We start from the raw sequence: 18,171 nt of genomic DNA, 5'->3' as shown, positions 1-18,171 counted from the left end.
ACATGGGGGCGCTCAGGTCAAGTGGTCTGTCTAAAGTCTTCTGCTCCTTGAGCAAGAAGAGGCTGACCACCTTCCCTCTCCCCCCCAGTTAACTATTTAAATGTTCCTGTAAGGTTAGTGCTGGTGAAAGATGCTAGATTGACAGCCCTGGAGTGGGACATCTTCTGTTAATCCCCAGCATGCACAGCATGAGCAAGGCCCATCACTATCATCATCATCAAGGCAAATCCCAAAGTAATGTTGCTTCCTTGCAGATTGGGCACCACCCAGACTGATCTCTAGCTAGGTCCTTAAGGCGGTCAGGCTGGATATTCAGTCAGTGTCCATCATCGGCAGTCCTGTTGCACCACTGAAGTGCTTGGTACCCACGGGCTTGCCAGCTGTGTAGCAGCATTCCTTGATACACACACTTCATAATTCATTGATCTTCCCTCCTGATGATACGTCTATACTAAGAAAACCACTGAACCCGAACCTGGGCTGATGGGAGGCAGTTTCTGGGTTCAACTATGAATATCCTCATTGCTGACCTTGTCCTGCCACTTGATATGGAACAGCTGACAAAAACAGTGCTGTCCCTCATCTCTGACCTGGGAAGATCACCTTTATGGAAGGGTGGGAGTTCTTGGTCCTTGCCCTCTTCAAGCCTCAACCTCTCTTTTGAGACTGCCATCAAGAGGGTATTGGTTTCATGACGTAGATACTTATCCTCTGGGAAGTGGGCTGAGACCACTGAATTCATCCCACCCAAGCCACCAAACAGATGTCAGATGGGAACCTACCTACCTAAATTCAAACCAGTGCCCTGGAGGCGAAAGGCCCCATAGCCCAGTACCCATCCACTGAGCCCCTCAGCCCTCCAGGTAACTCTATTAACATAAACAAAGGTTCATCAGTCAATAAAAAAACAAGCCAAACCAACTTTGCTTGCAGCAGCCACACCTCAGCGTCTCAGTCTCCTCGCCTTTCCCACAGCCTCCTATTGCTCCCATCACCCTATGCCGATGAGAGCCCATCCCAAAAGCCATGTGACCTTCCAACATGTCTTCCTGGCCCTGGAATGGCCATGGAATACGAATACTAGTCATTCGTTGCATACGCATGGGGGGAGCCACCCAAAGAACTACAGCCAATCCTGGAAGAAACCCCAGGTCCCAAAAGGCACCTGAATTCTGGGAAAGTTTGGATCTGGCACTAAACTCTGCAACCAGCCCGGCCACTGTCTCAGCTCCTCGTATTAGCTTCTGACCTGACATGATCCAAGAGTTGCTAATCCAGCCAACAACTGGGATACCAAGGAAATGAGCCATCCACTGTGTCTAATGGATCTGTCTGCCTAAGCTTTTCTGCTACATTTGTCTCTCCAGTGTACAGCAGAACCTGCTTTAGGGTGAACTTGAATCTAATGAAACTCTGTTTATAGGGAGATAAAATGAAAGGCTCAGTGCGCTGCAGTTCTAGGTAGAGTGTAATCTCCACCTACAACCAAGCTGTCCTATGGAGGAAAAATATCTCGTGCTGTGGGGAGTGATCCTGTGACTGTTACTCAGGAGAGTACTTCCATTGGCTTTAATGGGGCTGCTTGTGTGAGTAATGGAGGCAAGCTCGGGCCCAGTAAGATGGGATATATACTTTGGATATAGCGCCGTCTGAGCTTACATCAAACACTCACTGCACATGTATTCCAAGGCTGAGTCGCCCCGAGTCCTAACCAAAGAATTAGTTAACAACTTGAGTTAGACCCTCAGTAGGTGTAAATCAGCCAAGCTCCATGGACTTCAGTGAAGCTACGGCCAATTTATACCAGCTGGGGATCTGGCCCATTGACTCAAATGGAATGATGCTGATTTACGCCAGTTGGGGAAGGATCTAACCCATTGATTCCAATGGAGGTACAGCCAGTTTACACCAGTTGGGGAGCTGGCCCCTTATTTGTAAAGACAAAATTACAGGCGGTACTTACAAAAATAAATCTGTTGTAAATCTGATTTACACTAAGTATCTATAACTCTTCCCCCATTAGGGTAATGATGATACATTGACGTGGTAATCTCATTATTATTACTGCATGCTGCAGGGAGTCAATTGTTCCCTCATGCCGGGCTGCAATAAAACAAACACCACGTCTATTACATTAAAAGCAGAACATGAAGGCGGCGTTAAGAAGCTGAAAGTTTAAGCACAGTCAGGCCACAAAGTGAGAGGACGGCTGGTTGCGTTGGCTTGGGCCTCAGCCATGGCTGTGTGTTCCATTCCACCGTAGCCACCTGTGTGACTAGGGGCCGGTCACCTCACCTCCCCAGCCCTTAGTTCTCCATGTGTCCAAGGGAGGGGGAAGGATCCTTCCCTTCGCCCACTCTTTGTCTATTTAGGGTGTAAGCTGTGTGGGGGAGGGGCTGCCTCTCCCTGAGTGTGTGCAACACCTAGCACAGATTGATTGGAGCCTCTAGGTGCTACTGTGATAGTGATACAAGTAGACAGCCCAAACTCTGTCCCCCTTTCTACCGATGCAACCCAGCGACCATCAGTAAGGATATACATGTGTAACCGAGGCTGGATTCTGCTCCAAGGTTTGCAGCAACATTAACTCAGCTACGTTGCAAATACAGCGTCATCATGGGTAGGATTTTCCAAAGCACCTATGTGACTTAGGAGCCATTTGAACAACTAGCCTCCAATCACCCAAGACCTCCCAGCCCCCTGCGGGGCTGCTTCATGTCTGTGGGTATGTCCACAGTTTGAGCTGGAGCGTAATTCCTAGCTCAAGTAAATATGCCCACACTAGCTCTGATGGAGCTAGGGTGCTAAAAACAGATCATCAGCATGGGGGCGCAAGCTGTGGGCAGGGCTAGCCACAGCAAGTATATACCTAGCATCTCAAACAGGATCCTACTGGGGCAGCTAGCCCTTCCCACCACTCGTGCTTGCTGTGACTACACGTCTATTTTTAGCATGCTAGTTGATCAGCACTAGCGTGGGTATGACTCCTTGAGCTGGGAACTGCACTTCCCAGCTTCAGTGTAGACAGGTGCCTCTTTCCTATAAAATCAGGCAGGGTCAGGTTTGGTTATGATACTCAAACCAGAAACACCAGGAGGCCAGAACGAGAGCGGGATGGGATTTTTCCGTGACTTGGCTTTTCGTCACAAAAATGCCAATTTGTTGAAATTGAAGCTGTTCACAAATCAGGATTGGGGCCAATGCCTTTCCCAACTGGAAAAATGTCGAAGGAAAAAGTTTTGAAATTGTCGAAATGGCTCATGTCAACGTTTTCAAAACAACAAATTCCAGCATTGTGGTGTGAAACGACTGTCGAAATGTAAGCTAACTAGACTGAAAGAAAGGTTTTTAAAAAGTGGGGGGGCGGTCAAAATGGAAACCTGGTGTTTTGATTGACCTGAAATAGGGGGGGAAATGTTTTTTGAGTTCACAAATATTTTTGAAATTTTGACTTTTTGTCCTGTAGCTAGGAGGGCCTTGGGGAGCAAGGTCTCTTGAGTCCAAACAAGCAATTTTCAGCCGTTTTTCTAACCATCACCGTCCTTGAGAGACAGGGGGCCAGATTCCCTGCTGGTGTAAATGAGCATCGCCTTGGTGAGCTCAGCACGGACTACACTGATGTACACCAGCTGAGTGTCTGACCCAAGATTGTTTAAAGGGGACAAAGCAGGGGGGGGGATTTCTCCTCTCTTCTAATTCAAAAATAGATGAACCAATTATGCACAAACTTTTCAGAAAAGCTTCCTAGACTTTGCTACGGTGACAGGCATGTAGATAGATTAGATTAGATAGATCACACATGGTAGGTAGGTAGATGTGACACTTCTGGGGGTTACCCCAGGTGGCCGGGGTGAATCACTACCCCCTGCATTCAGCATAAGAGAGGCTTTTCTGTGCCCACCAGAGGAAAGTCTCCCAATTCTACAGGCAACCCAAGTGCTCTGCTCCAGGCTCCGCAAGCCCACTACTCTTCCCCTCTGCAGGCTAGCACTTAGCATACCCCACCTGCTGGGTGTAGCGTGCAGGTGCTGGGTGGCGTTAGTTGCTTGTGGAATGGAGGAGATCAGACTGGATGCCCTGGTGGGCCCTTCTGGCCTTCAACTCTACAATTCCATGACCTTGTTACACTCGCGTGCCCAGTCCCTGGTCTTCCAGACACCTCCAATGTACACCAATCTGCTGCCTCTGTGGAAGCCATGCATTCTGTCCTTCAGCAAACTCCTCCTGGCCTTGGTTATACTGAGGGCTGCCTTATGAAAGGGGGCTGATCCCTCGTCCCTCTCCCCTGTGGACATCTCGCTGCTCTCCACTGCTAAGGGTGTGGAGGTCTCACCTCCCCCTTCAGCTGCCTCTCCCTCTGCAGGGTGTATGTCTGGGATCCAGGGGGACACACTCCCTCTTGCTGCAGATCACAATATTAACAGCCCTAGGCAGTGAAATAATATCATTCCCCACTTGCACATCCACAGGTATATTCTGGAGAACCCCCGCCTTAAAGTACCTTTTAAACCTTCCCCCTCGAGCTCAGTGTGAGCCAAAGACCCCTGGTTTTGGATTCTCCCAGGGCCAGGGGCTTTACCCTCTGCCCTGGGAGCACATCAGACTCCTTAATCTTATCCTCCTTGACAAGTGGGTCATGGACCCCCGTGTCCCTCCAGCCTCAACACATTCTCTGGCATCTTTGTCCACCTCCAGTAGGTCAAACTGGACAAAATTAACTGGGACCCTCTCATGGACCCTGGGGGGCTCCAGACTGGGGGTTCCTTAACCTGGCCAGTTCAGGGTTGGCGTCTGGATTCCACGTAGGAAGTGCATTGCTTCCTCATGCATTCAGTAGACTCAAACAGATAACAGCTTCTGGGACCATCCCGCTGGGCTGGGAATCTGTTATTGGTGTTGCCAGGAGGGGACCATCTCCTGCCTTCTTCCCCAGGACAAAGCAGGGACCCTCCTTTGTGCCAGGACGTTGCCCATCCCTCTCTGGCGTGTGCTCCACAAATGGTCCTGCACCAATAGATCAGCTCCGTCTTTTACAGTCATTGGGGTTTTATCCCACACTGCAGCCCTTACTTCATCAGTGCTGCAGGCATCAAAGAACTGCTCATGGGCAAACGTATCGACCAGCTTTTCACAATCCTCTGCCCCTTTACCCCTTATCCACTTGTTCAATAATCACACACTTTATAAATATAGTTCCTGTGACTCATCTGATCATGTTTGCTGAGGTTTCTAAACTGTAGGCGATATACCTCGGGGGATTTGAAACATTTTCAATAGTTTCCTTGGACCGATCATAAACCAGAGCCTCCCACAGATCCATGTAATTAAACACATGTAAGGCTTTAACAGAGAGTTTGAGAAGCAAGACGGTCATTTTTGTGCACCAGGAATTTGGTGAACTCTGCATATCCTCTCAAAGGTAATCAGATGTTCCTCTTTGCATTGCCTGTCCCTGCAGCTTGGGCATCGCTTATCATAGCTGGTTGATCCCTGCGGGTGGGGCACTACCTCTGGATTGAGGGCTCTTATTTTGTAATTCCAGCACTCTGAGCTCCTGCTCACCTGTGTTCATGCTTTCAGTCTTCCAGCTCCATCAGTCTCCAATGGGCGGCTTCCTGGGCTGCCTTCTCTCTCTTGCAGCCTTTCTCCTCCATCCACCTCTGGTGCTCTCATTCTTTTTCCAATTTCACCAACTCCGATCCGGCCATCTGGGATGAAGTGGGAATGTTCTTAATGGTTTGTCTGAATACTCTGTGTGTGCCTCAGTTTCCCCTATGTGTTACTTAAGTGTCTTCTTCTAGGTGGTGGGACAAGGGTGTGTAATCATTACAGAGACCCCCAGAGGGCAGGTGTGGCTGCCTGGGCTCAGACAATGGCCAACACTTGGTATCCTGGCAACTGATCGCCGGGGCCCATCCTCTGCAAGAGCCAGCCGGAGATGTTGGAGAACAAAGCGAGGAGTGGAGGCCAGGTGACCCGTTTGCCCCGGGGCAAACTGGGTGTGACAGAGGCTGGGCTGCTGGAAACTGATTAGTCTGTGGTTGGGGGACTGAAGAGGGGAAAGGCCAGGGCTCTGGATTACCCCCTGCCCTCCAGGATGGACTTTGCTGAATGTTCCTAATTTCTGTGCTAACAAGCTCTGTTCTACGCTGTGTTCCCGACGACTAATAAACCTTCTGTTTTCCACTGCAGAGTGGGGGTGCCTGGCCCCTTTGGGGGCGTGTAAGGCTTCCCCAGGTGTCCCATCCAGGTGGACTCACTGCGGGAAGCTCACGGTGTGAACGACTGAATGCTCCGAGGTCAGACCCAGGAGGCGCTGAAGCCAAGGAGGCATGCCCTGGTGAGAGTGTGCCCTCAGGGGAGACACACTGCACTAGAGTCCTGTCTGACTTCATTCAGAGCAGTTCCAGAGCACCCAGCCTGTGACTCTGTGACCCCATCGCCAGCCAAAAGGCTGCTTTGTTGAGGGCTGTGTCAGGCTGGCCCCCATTGCTGGGAGTCGCACCCAGACCTGCATTCCCTACATTTTCATTCATTCCCGAGGGATCTAGCCGCTCTCTGTACAACTTGTTCCATGAGCATAAACCTCATTCCCACAGCGACTAATCCACATTGGGCGCACAGCTGCTCTGACTGCCGCGGAGTTCATTTGCAATGTGTTTCGTGGCCACTTTGCGCTGTCTTTGTTCTATGGCCCTCTCCCGAAATAGACAGAAACCAACAAAATGTCTCCTTTTTCTCTCCTGTCTCTAACCGTATTACCTTCGAGCCTTTAGGGTAGGTCTGTCAGTGTACGTTGTACATGCCTTGAGCCTGAACTTCTGCTGGCTCACAAACAGGATGCACTTTTTCCTTCCCTTGTACAGTCACAGACATTTGTCTCAGTTCGGAATCAGGGCATTTCATTAACGTCAGCGCAGTCCTGATGGTCCCCTAGTCACAGTCTTTCCTTGGCATTCTTTTGTCTTTCTCAGTGCTCAAGACTGCATCTGCTGCAGGCTGCAAACCCAGAGCTGGGCTGGGTCGATGGATGTCCGTTGTTCTCAGCGTTGATTGAGTCCACTCTGGAGACCCATACTGCCTCAGGCAACAAGTTTCACCTCCAGTAGCTTTGGAACCCAATATTCTACAAGTGATATAACTCTACAATTGTTTCCCATACAGATAGGATGCCAGGTGCCCAGTTTTGAACCGGACAGTTCTCTTTTTGGGTGGTTTGTCCCACATCTGGTACTGAGACAAAACCAGACGAGGTTTTGTCCGTTATCAGACAGAGGACACCATTTTGAAGAGTGTGTCACTCCACCCTCGCTGGTGTGATCTCGCATGCACCCTCACACCAGCAGGTGTGGGGTCACGCCAGCGGGATCAGGCCCATGCCGTTCCCAGAAGTATCCGGTATTCAGGGAATGAATGAGTGGCCACCCTATGTACCAACATCCTGCAATGACCATGATAATTAGCTTGTTCTTAGCTTTTAGAGTCCATAAGACCCCTTGGCTGAAATATCTGGAGGATGGTTGGACACAGATGTAATATACCTGCCTTGGCATGTCTGTGTCAAAAGGTAGGTAGGTAGATCAAGTGTGCTACAATCAGCAGGGTGAGAGAGAGAGACATTTCATTACTAAAGGAAATTTGTTGAGAAAGTTCCAAGCAACAGAGCAAAGAACTTTAAAAAAACTTGCAAAGGAAAATTGTCAAGTATGTTCCAGGCAACTGCAGCCCGAGGTTGAGAATAGATTGCCCTCCACAACCTCAACCACAGCTCTGCTGCTGGCAACATGATAATAACTTCTGATTGAATAATTACCAGTATATACCATACCTTAAGTCAAGCTATGAAATCCTGTTACTTTGAGTGACAATCACAAGGCTCCATTAGTGCATCTGTAACACGTCTCAGCTGTCAGCATGCAGGAGGGTTGACACGCACATTTTCAACGTGGCTGTATAGAAAATCGGCAGATAAAAATAACCCAGCCTGTGCGGAGGGGTTTTCACTCACTTGCATTGCCTTGTAGCTAATTCTGACGCCTCCATCAAATTTGCTTGGCAGAGGAGGGATGCAGGATATCAGCCGATGTTATCACAAGAGGTCCATGGAACTGGGCTGTGGATGGGAGGCCCAAGGGGGGGGAAGGATGAGATTTAGTGGCCAGAGATGCATGCCCCAAAGAGGAGCCTGGTGTCTAATTGCAAAGCTTCTCTGCCCTGTGCCCGATTGCTTGGAATGGGCGGGTCGTCGATGCTTTTCTCTGAAGGGTGTGGCGTGTTAGTGACATAGCCTACGTCCCGCTGAATGTCTGTCAGCTTCAGAGCGTGGGTCATCTCCCGATAGCCAGAGCATCTCAAGGGCACCTCCCCGGCAGCTGCAACCCCTCCCATTCACCAGTGGGCCTGCGTAGCCAGCTGGTCCTCTTCTCCCCTAGACACACCAGCCAACCACCTCGCTGGCCTGGCCATGCCTCTCTTGCCGGTCCATCAGGCCGGCTCCAACAAAGGCATGGGGCTTGCTTGGGGAACAAGAATTGGGAGGCAGGTCCAGGCGTGGGGGCCGTAGGACTTAGTGTGGAAAGAGGAAGGACAGCAATAGAATAGGAAGGAACATACAGGGAGCAGGACCATGAGAGGAGAGATACGGGCATGGGCAGGGCCGCAAGGGTGTGGATGAGGAGCCAGAGCAGGACATTACTAGTGTAAATGGTGGAGTCTCTGTAACTTGAAGTCTTTAAATCAAGATTTGAGGACATCAGTAACTCAGCCAGAGGTTCGGGATCTATTGCAGCATTGGGTGGGTGATGTCCTGTAGCCTGCAATGTGCAGCAGGTCAGACTAGATGATCATGATGCTCCCTTCTGGCCTTTGAAGTCTCTGAGCAGGAATCCAGTGAGCTAAAGGGAGGCCGATGGGGTCAGTGCAGCAGGGAGGAAGGTGACCCTAGCCGCAGTGTTGGCAGGGGTGGTACAGAGTTGAGCTGTGGCCCAGGCACACAAGGAGGGGGAGTGAGTGACTCTCGGGTTTCTCTCCCTGTAGATTTACCTGTCCTGGAAGAGTGGCCCCGGCGAGGTGAAGCACTGGAAGGATATGATCGCCCATCCCCGGCAGGCCGTGGCACAGTGGCACCAGCTGAAGGCCTGAGCGGCAGCGGCTGAGAATTCTGTCTGGCTTTCACCGCTCCGAGTCGACGTTTCTTGGCCATGCTCTCACTACTTTATGCACAACAGAGGCACCTGGGGATCCCCCTAGGGGACGAGCTCGGGGCTGACAAGGAGCTGAGGGTCTGAAGTTGGCGACGTTTCCAAACTCTGGGAAGCAGCGTTGGCCGCCCGCTGTGTCCATGGGGCGCCCGGCACCAACAGGAGCACCTTTAGTGCCCAACTTCCTGCTTTAGCCTTTCCTCCTGACTTGTTACGCCGAGAGAGAGAGACGCCAGCCTGCTAGGTGGGAAGGAGCCTCGGCACTGGTTTGTTTTGCCCTGGAGGGTGGGGAAGTGGTGTTGGCGCGACTGGCTCCATGAGGTGGTGAGAGGAGGAGACGCCTCCGCCACACGAGACTTCCTACGAGTTCTTCCAGCCCAAGGCCTGTTGGGAGTGCTCCCCCGAGGAAGCCAGCATCTCCTAGGGGGCGCGTGGGCCTAGGAGAGGGGCTGGCAAGGGGGACGTGCCCTCGGTCTCCTTGAGGTCATTTATTTTTAATTCAATAAAACTTGTAAGAGTAATAAGAATAATATAAGTAATAGCGGCTAGAATCCTGTCCCGGTCAGGACTGGGGGAAGCCGCGCCACTCCAACAGCCTCCTGTGCGTTTGCTGTGTGTGTGTATAAGCGTGTTGTAAGTGTCACATGTTTGCGTGCGGGCTGCTCACGTCTCGCTCGCTCTCTCTCTCTCTGCCCTGCCTGGGAGCAACCCCTGATCCCACAGGACAGTGGTGGTTCCAGTGCGGGATGTGGTTTTTTTTAATTGGCTGGTGCATGGGGTTTGAAGGAACTGATGCCACATGGGGAGTGGGGCCAGTCTCTGCTGCCAGTCCATGCTGGATAGGGAGGGAGGCGGAAGGAGCTGCCCACCAGGCAGGGTCTCCCCTCATGACCATTCTGTGGTATATGGGATTGGAAGCCATAACAGATGGATCGGTAGCCAAACTGGGCTCGGCTTTAGGGCTAATGAGAGCTTGACTGTAGTCACCTCCCTCTGGCTGGTGATTGCCTCGTCCTGCTTGAACTGAGAGAATGTCCCAAACCAGCTCCCAAACACTGCCACGCTCTCAGGCATATGGACCCCGAAACAGCCCACCCCTCCAGCACCCATCCCCCAACCTCACCCGAGACACCCCACACCCTCACCATACACAGCCCACCCCTCCAGCACTCATCCCCCAACCTCACCCGAGACACCCCACACCCTCACCATACACAGCCCACCCCTCCAGCACTCATCCCCCAACCTCACCCGAGACACCCCACACCCTCACCATACACAGCCCACCCCTCCAGCACCCATCCCCCAACCTCACCCAAGACACCCCACACCCTCACCATACACAGCCCACCTCTCCAGCACCCATCCCCCAACCTGACCTAGGCCTCAGAGGTGCTGTCTGTGAAGGTCTCCCACTTGCTATCTGTCTCCTCCTAGCTGTGGGGCTGGATATGGCCCCCCCTTCTCCTCAATCCAGTAGTGATGCGGCCCCATGATGGGATCTCCTGGGTGGTCTGAGGTAGCAGGCGGCTATTTCATGGTGGCCCATTTGAGCCCATTCTGGGTGCCTCACTGGGCCATGTCGGCTGCAGTGGCTGACTGGGCCCAGGCGGTGCTCTTTTCCCCACCCCCGCAGTTCTGGGCATTGCTGCTCATTTCCGGGCAGCGCGACACTGGGGCAAAGGGTCTGCACCTCGCCCACGAATGGGCACAAAATAACTAATGTCACCCAGAAGCCCTTGAGAAGCCTGCTAGGTGGCCAAGAAAGCCATGGGAATGCTGCGGACACATCCCACCCATGCCAGCCACCCACCATTCCCCGCAAGCAGGAGGCCAGACTGGCATAGCTGTGAGCGCGCCGGTGCTGCTGCTACACCACTGCCTACACCGTCCCCTGAGGGGAGCGGCTGGCATTGGCCTAGCCAGGAGCACCCCATGGCCAGCACTCCCCATATGGCCCTGCCTGCTGCCCAGCACGTGACTCAGCCCGAGGGCTCTGACCTGCCCCAGTCCCTCCCCTGCCCCTTTAAAGGGACTGTTCCTCTCCATTCCCCTCGGGCCTGAGCCTGGGGAGTGGTCGTGCTGAATTAAGCATCTGCTTCACTCAGCCAGCAAGGGACCCTGCTAGAGAGCTAGCTGGAAACTGCCCATCTGGTCTGCAAGCCAGGGCTGGTGCTGTGCAAAGGGACTAAGAGCCGCTGAACAGGCACTTACACTCAGGCAAGGGCAAGAAGCCCTCATTTAATTCCCGCAGCCCTTTTAATCGGCACTGGCACAGGGAGGGGAGCCCAAGCCATGGGCCTGGAGAGAGCAAACCATAGGCCCTGCACAGCTGCAAAGCCCCCACCAGGGGGCACTGTAGGGCCATAGGCAGAGCGGTGCTGGGGTTCTGGCTCCGGCTGAGCACCCTTGGAGTTACTGCCCAGGGGGCTGGCCAGGGAGCCCCGCAGAGACTAGGCGCTTCCAGAGTTGCCCCTCCCCGATCAGCGCATGGGACTGGTCCCTGATTTCCCCGCTGGCAGAAACACAGCGCTCCTGCCCTGAACTAGTCTCAAGGCAGGAGACTGGTACGTGCCAGCCAGCTCTCTCAAATCCCTGGGCCAGTACATCTGCCCCCTTGCTATGCATGGCCCTCTGGGACCCTCTTTCCATGGCACCATGGCTGCTCCCCTGCTGAGGCCTGGGCTCCTTACCATTGTTCTGCAGCCCCACGTCGCTGCCTCCCCCCCCAGCCATTCCTCTCACTGGGGCCTCATACAATGGTTCACCGTCTCCACACAGCCCCCTGCCCCCCCAAAAAAGTATCCCCCCCCCAAGCTCCTGTCATCAGTTCACTATTCCCAGCCCCCCTCTGCCTCCCCCCACACACACCTTGCTCTGCCCACCAAGGGTGTGGTGAGTGCTGAGGCAGCTGGGTGGTGGAATGGGTGCTGAGGCCATTGGGTGGGAGGGTGGCTGCTGGGTAGGGCGAGTGGGGTAGATGCAAGGGTGCTGTGGATGATAGATGGGAGGGTGGAGGTCCTTGGGATGGGTGCCAAGACTGCTAGATGGGGGTTAGGGGTTAAGGGGTGCAGACCGGATAGAGGGAGAGGGTGTCAGGGATGGGTCCTGGGACTGATAGGTGCCTGGGGATGCTGGAGGGGCAGCTGGGTGGATGATTGAGTTAGGTACTGAGACTACTGGGTAGGCTGGTGCCTGGGGTGGCTACTGGGTGGGTGAATGGCATGATAGGGTGGGTGCTGGGGTGTCTTGGTGCTAAGTGGATGTTTAGGTATCAGGGCGGGTACTAGGGCACCTAGGTGGGGGGAATGTGAGGGGGGGTTCAGGGGTGCAACCAGGTATCAGGGGCGCTCCCCTAGACCAAGGGAGCTCTGCATTTAGTGGTGTCCAGGCTGCCTTGCTGCACTCTTGCCCGGCTGGGTAGTGGAGTCACTTGGCACATTGCCCAGGGTGACGACAGCATCTGTTCAGTTTCCCTTGTGTTGTTCTAGAACCCTCAGCGCTGGGGTGGGGACCAGGGAACACTGTGTCCATTGTTGGGTGAGATCATTAACGCCTACCTACCCGGCCAGCTGCATCTCATTAGCGGTCCTCACTTGGTCTGTGCACACGCTGTCCTCGCTTGACATTGTCCGTCTCACTGGTCTTGCTCTAATCAACCCTAGTGATGGACAAAGGTCAGGTATTACCATGTTCCTTGTAGATCTGCCAGCAGCCTTTGGAGCTGAGGACCTTGAGGGCTGGTTGACACTATTGAAGAGCATAGCTAGGGCTGATGAGATGGCTCTTGCATCGGTCTGCTCGAGGCAGGTGGTGTTGGGCAATTGCTTTACTGACCCAAGGGCATGTTCATGTGTGGCACATTGCAGTTCCATTAGGTCCTATTCAGTTTGTGTGTGAGGCCACCAGGGGCAGAGGAGACTGAGACATTACAGGCCACAGCAGTGTCATCGTTATGTCAGTGGCAGGTGGCACAATGATGCTGGTAGGTTGGGTCCTAGCTAGAGTGTATGGCAGGGGGTTATTGAAAAGTTGTTCCCACCCTTTATCAGTGCCGGTCCAATTTGGAGGTACTGTCAGAACTCCAGCCTCCCCCACAATCTCAGGCATCACTGGCAGCTTTTATTCTTCTGCCTCTAGTCAGACAATTGTGACCATCTCATTTGGACCTTGAGTGTTATTCAGGCATTGATGGCCTCCAGACTGGATTGCTGCAGTGCACTCTACATTAGCAGTCCCTTGGAGATCATCTGGGTTGTAGCCCTGGTGCAAAACCTGGTAATGAGCTGTGTCAGGCACAGTGAAAATGTTACACCTGTTCTTCCAGAGGCTACAGTAGATTCCTATGAGCTTCCAGGTGTGATTCAAGGTGTCACTACTAACCTATAAATCCCAGTGTGGTTTAGGTCCTCGCTACCTGTGTGACCACCTCCTAGGGTGCCACTTTGATAATTGATGTCACTCTCAGTCTTAGGTCATTCATGATCTTAAGTGTTTTAAAATGTTATTGGGGCAGTCTTGGGGCAGGTTCTCAAAGCACTCATTCACTTCTGCTTCCATCCAGGCAAGACAGCCCAAGGCTCTTAACCTTGTGGGCATGATGTAAGGACCACCTACTCTCTCAGGCCTTCCGAGTGAGGTGACTGATAGGCTCTGTACAGTAGTTAGCCTATTTTTTAGGGCATAAGAGTCTTTTTATTTGGTTTACATAGTCATTGTGTTATGGTGTTTTTTCTACATGATGTGCAGGTGCCTAGAGACATTTGTGATAGGCACATTTTTATAAAATTAACAATAAACCATGACGGGAGGATGGAGGAAGGCCTACAGGTGATGGGGGAAGGGTTAGGATCTCCTAGGAAGGGTTGGGTGGACTTTCGGTTCTTTCTTGTCCCCCCATTTTGTGGCATCACTTCTTCTCAGCTGAGCCAGTTCTTCAATGATGAGGAAGTGCTGTTAGATTTATTTATTGGTCTGTGGGGGCAGGGACCGTGGGGAAGAAACGACCACTTAAAAACGCAGAGAGAGCGAGAGAGGCGGCGAGACGGCATTTAGCGATCTGCACTCATTAGGTGAAATAGTTACCAATTTACTACAGAAATAAAAACCAAACTTGTATTGAGGGGAGGGGCAACAGCGTCTTTTTATTTTTGTGCCCCACCCATGCAGCTCTCAGCCAATCAGATGCAAGGAAACATTCCAGAGGGATACTTTTTGCAAAGGGGGACTTTCGTGCCAAAGCAAACTTGAAAATACGCAGCTTCCCGTGTCAGTATTTGAGCTGAGCTGTGTTGACGGGAACGGTTTGCCTGCAGCCCTTTCTCTGCCTCTTCCTGAGCCTCCAGGAAAGTCAGAGCTAGCGCTAGTCCAACTATGGTATGAATTATCGTAATCCAGAGCTCCATTCCTTCTAATATACACTATTGGTTATTCAGCCATAGCTCGGGTGACAGCAGTGGTTCACAACTGAATCAACTCCTCACTGTTAGTGTGTGTAACTGGTCACGTAAATCACATGCTGGTGTTTCTGCTCCACTGATTGCATGATGGAACCATTCGTAACAGGAGAAAAAAAAAATTAACCAACTTTCTGGTATGAACTTTTGCACCAACCTGTGCTAAAATTGTGACTAGGATCCTGTATCGCTGGCCACTGACCAAACACTCCCAAATTACAAGTGTGACAACCCACAGGCAGCAGCGTGAACAGAATTGGGCTTATTTGGGCACAAAAATATTCAGGACTCAAGGGGCAAGGGGCATTTTACTAGTCCACCCACTCCTGTCAGAACGTTGCCTCTGTGACATCACAGGCTGTAGCCATGGTTACGACTGCGATGTCTCAACTTTGGCATTGTGGCTCTTGCTGGACAGTGGAAGAAACAGTAGGGTGACCAGAAGTCCCGATTTTATAGGGACAGTCCCGATTTTTGGGTCTTTTTCTTATATAGGCTGCTATTACCCCCCAACCCCTATCCCGATTTTTCTCACTTGCTGTCTGGTCACCCTAAGAAACAGAAGGTCGACGTGTACAACCCCAACCGATTTCCCTTGGGAAAGAGGAAACTTGTCACTTGTGGAGATGTTAAGGTGAGGCCTGCCCTGGGGTCCTTTGTGTCTGTGAAATGGAGCTGCCCTCTGAACTCCTGCTCCCTGGCGGCCTTCCACACCCCCTCCAAGCTGGGATTTGGCTCCACAGCTCCCAAAATTCTCAGTGAATCTGATTCAGTTTTGACCATCCCTATGTGGCCTCAGGCAAACTGCTGCACCTAAACAGGACTCTGTTTCTTCTTTGGTACAACAGGGATATTCCTACTTCCAGCCCAGGCTGAATTCATGAAGTGCTGGGAGATCCGGGCTAGCAAAGGGGCAGGAGTAGCTAACATCCCAGAAGTCCAGGTGCCCATTCCTGCATTGGCAGCCATGTGACAAATGTACACAGCTAATGTCATGTGGAGATGTAAAGCCACAAAAGGAATGTATTTATGCATCAAACTAAAGTTTTGCCTGCAATGAAAGTCCCTCTTTAAAGTGCTGGACAATCTTGACAGAAATAATCATTTTAAGAATATTTGTATTTTTTTCATATTCTCTTTTTTTTTTGTAATAAAAGAGACTTTATAAACCTGGCAGAGGAGGGGAAGATGAGCTGAACGGGTTTTGTGCCGGTGGCTAACAGTAATGGCACTGACTGGCTGATAATAAGCAGGGCGGTGGCGTGGAGGGGCAATATTTGCCATTCAACTAATTGGGAGGCAGCATGTCTAATGATTAGTGCAGAGGGGACATGAAGCCAGGACTCCTGGGCTCTATCCCTGACTTTGCCATTGACTCACTGTGTGACTTTGGCCGAGTCACTGAACCTCGCCGTGCCTCAGTTTCCACACTTGTCAAATGGGGCTAATAATACTTCCCTACCTTTCTGGGGGGTAGGTTGTGAAGCTTAATCAACAAGAACCAGCTTCGGATCCCCATAGTCGCATGGCGTCGTTGCCCAATGTCACAAGAAGCCCTATTGACTTCAGTGGCATTTTTTGTGGAACAAGTTGCTTACTTAACACGAGTAAGAGGAGACAAATCCAGCCTCTGAGTAAAGCACTTTGAGATCCTTCGATGAAAGGTGCTAGAGACATGCAAAGTACTATTTTCGTTATTGACCAAACGGCCTCTCTGCCCATGTTCCCACTAGGTTAGCAGCCGGGGCTAACCCGCTTCCCTTCCCTTCCCTTCCCCAGAAGTGGTTTCTTTTGTATGGCTGGATTTGCAGGAGTTGCGTGTTCCTTTTTAACTCTAGAGCTCTTTGCTGTATCTTGTTCGGGTAGCTCTTCTTCATGTGCTGATAACCATCGAACTGGTGTGTAAAATACAGGAAAACGAAAATACATAATGACTAAACTGTAGACTTCTTTGCTAGCAGCAACGGCAGCAGCTGGGCTAGACACCGCTGCTGCCTCATTTCTATTGTGTTTGGATTGAAGAGATGTTAAACTCATGGCGTTGCCGTAATTTTATAATAGAAACAGAGAAAACACACCAAAAAAAATGATAAAGGGAGACAAATAACCCAACTACTAACTACTAAGCCAGCGTGATTTCATCATCTCGGATATTTACGAGGTAGGAGCATTTTCTTTGAAGAACCATATTTTTGGAGACCTGGCCCCTCGTTTTGTGGAGGCGGCCTCTCTTCTGAATAATAAAGGATAGCAAATAACTCGGGTTTCGGCATTCTCTCTGGTCACTTGCAGTAGGGCACCGAGGATGCGGGAGGGGAGGGAAGGGGAGGGTGTGATTCATGCACAGCCCCACCAGGGGACACAAGGTGGGAGAATGGGATGAAAGGGGTGTTCCCACTACAGGGAGATCCAGGGCTCAGCGGATCCTCGCCCTGCCCTCACCCTCTTGAGGCATTTTCATCTTCTCTGTGGTTTCAGCTTCCCAAACAACCTGCCAAGACACGGCCTGGATGTGGCCAAGGGGTAGGGTGGGCTGGGCTGTAAGGAGACTCAGAATGCTGTGCAAAATGCACTTCCTGCCCCCAGCGGGTGTGGGCTAAGGAAACTGGCCTGTTACAGGGCTACAAAGCCTAGCCAGACGTTGATGGTCTCCAAAGGCTGGGGAACGTCTAGCTGGAGTGGGTGACCCCGGCCTCCTGACCCATGTTTATAACACGGATTGCTCCCATTTTCACTGGAACCCCGAGAGCCAGCCCCTAGTGCTGGCCTGGCTGGCTCCCCTTTTCTCTTACAGTTCTGCCTGGCCTCCTGAACAGCAGTGCTCTGCCAGTCACCCTGCCACTGGGAGCATGGCCTCTGCTCTCTGCCTGCCGCCTGCATGCCCGCTCCCCCTCGGGCCTCCGCTCCCTGCCTGCCACACACCCGCTTGCCAACGGGCCTCTAGGTCCCTCAACCCTGGCAGAAGGTGACTTTGTCAGACCTCCCAACCCCTTCGGAGCCATGGCGAGAAGTATTTGGGGCCATGGAGCCAGAGGGAGAGCATTGGAGGACCCTGTGGAGAGGAGCAGGAGGCTTTTGAAGCACAGGAAAGGGGATTGGGGTGTCGGGACTGAGCAACTGGGGGAGGGGATGGATCGTACGGGTCTGTCAAGGGCCCAGTGTGCTCTTGGCGCTATAGCCAGCAGCACTGGCTTGGCAAAGAAATGAAAGCGAGGAGCCAAGTGCAGCGCGAAAGGCTCCAAGAAATCCCAGCAGCAGCAGGAGACGAGCAAACCCACAGCAGGACTCTGAGCAGGATGGAATACGGAGTAGTGAAGGAGCTGAGAGAGCACAGGCAGGAGACGCCAAAGGAGAAACAGGTTTCCCCCCCACCCCACCCCCTGGGTCCTTCACTGTACTGAGTCCTTTGTTTAGACTGAAAGAGGACATGGGGCTGACTGGGATGATAAAGGCAAGTGCGCCCCCGACCCCGCCCTCCCTTTGGCAACTGCCCTAGGTTTTCACTTTAATAATTT

At 52.1% G+C, this 18,171-nt stretch overlaps 1 protein-coding gene across 10 annotated transcripts in view; it reads left to right on the top strand.

The window, feature by feature from the left end:
• The window catches only part of SYT7 (synaptotagmin 7), a 167,105-nt gene extending 150,188 nt beyond the window's left edge, over positions 1-16,917 (top strand). For all 10 annotated transcript variants that reach the window (XM_024110634.3, XM_005289206.4, XM_005289207.5 and 7 more), the window contains one exon: positions 9,037-16,917. In XM_024110634.3, coding sequence (XP_023966402.1) covers positions 9,037-9,141 — 105 coding nt within the window. In that variant the 3' untranslated portion in view covers positions 9,142-16,917. The remainder of the gene's footprint in view (positions 1-9,036) is intronic.
• The last annotated feature ends 1,254 nt before the right edge of the window (positions 16,918-18,171 follow it).

This window comes from Chrysemys picta, chromosome 4, assembly GCF_011386835.1.
Source record: "Chrysemys picta bellii isolate R12L10 chromosome 4, ASM1138683v2, whole genome shotgun sequence".
NCBI classification, from domain to species: Eukaryota; Metazoa; Chordata; order Testudines; family Emydidae; genus Chrysemys; species Chrysemys picta.
This window is presented reverse-complemented; position numbering and strand designations above follow the sequence as displayed.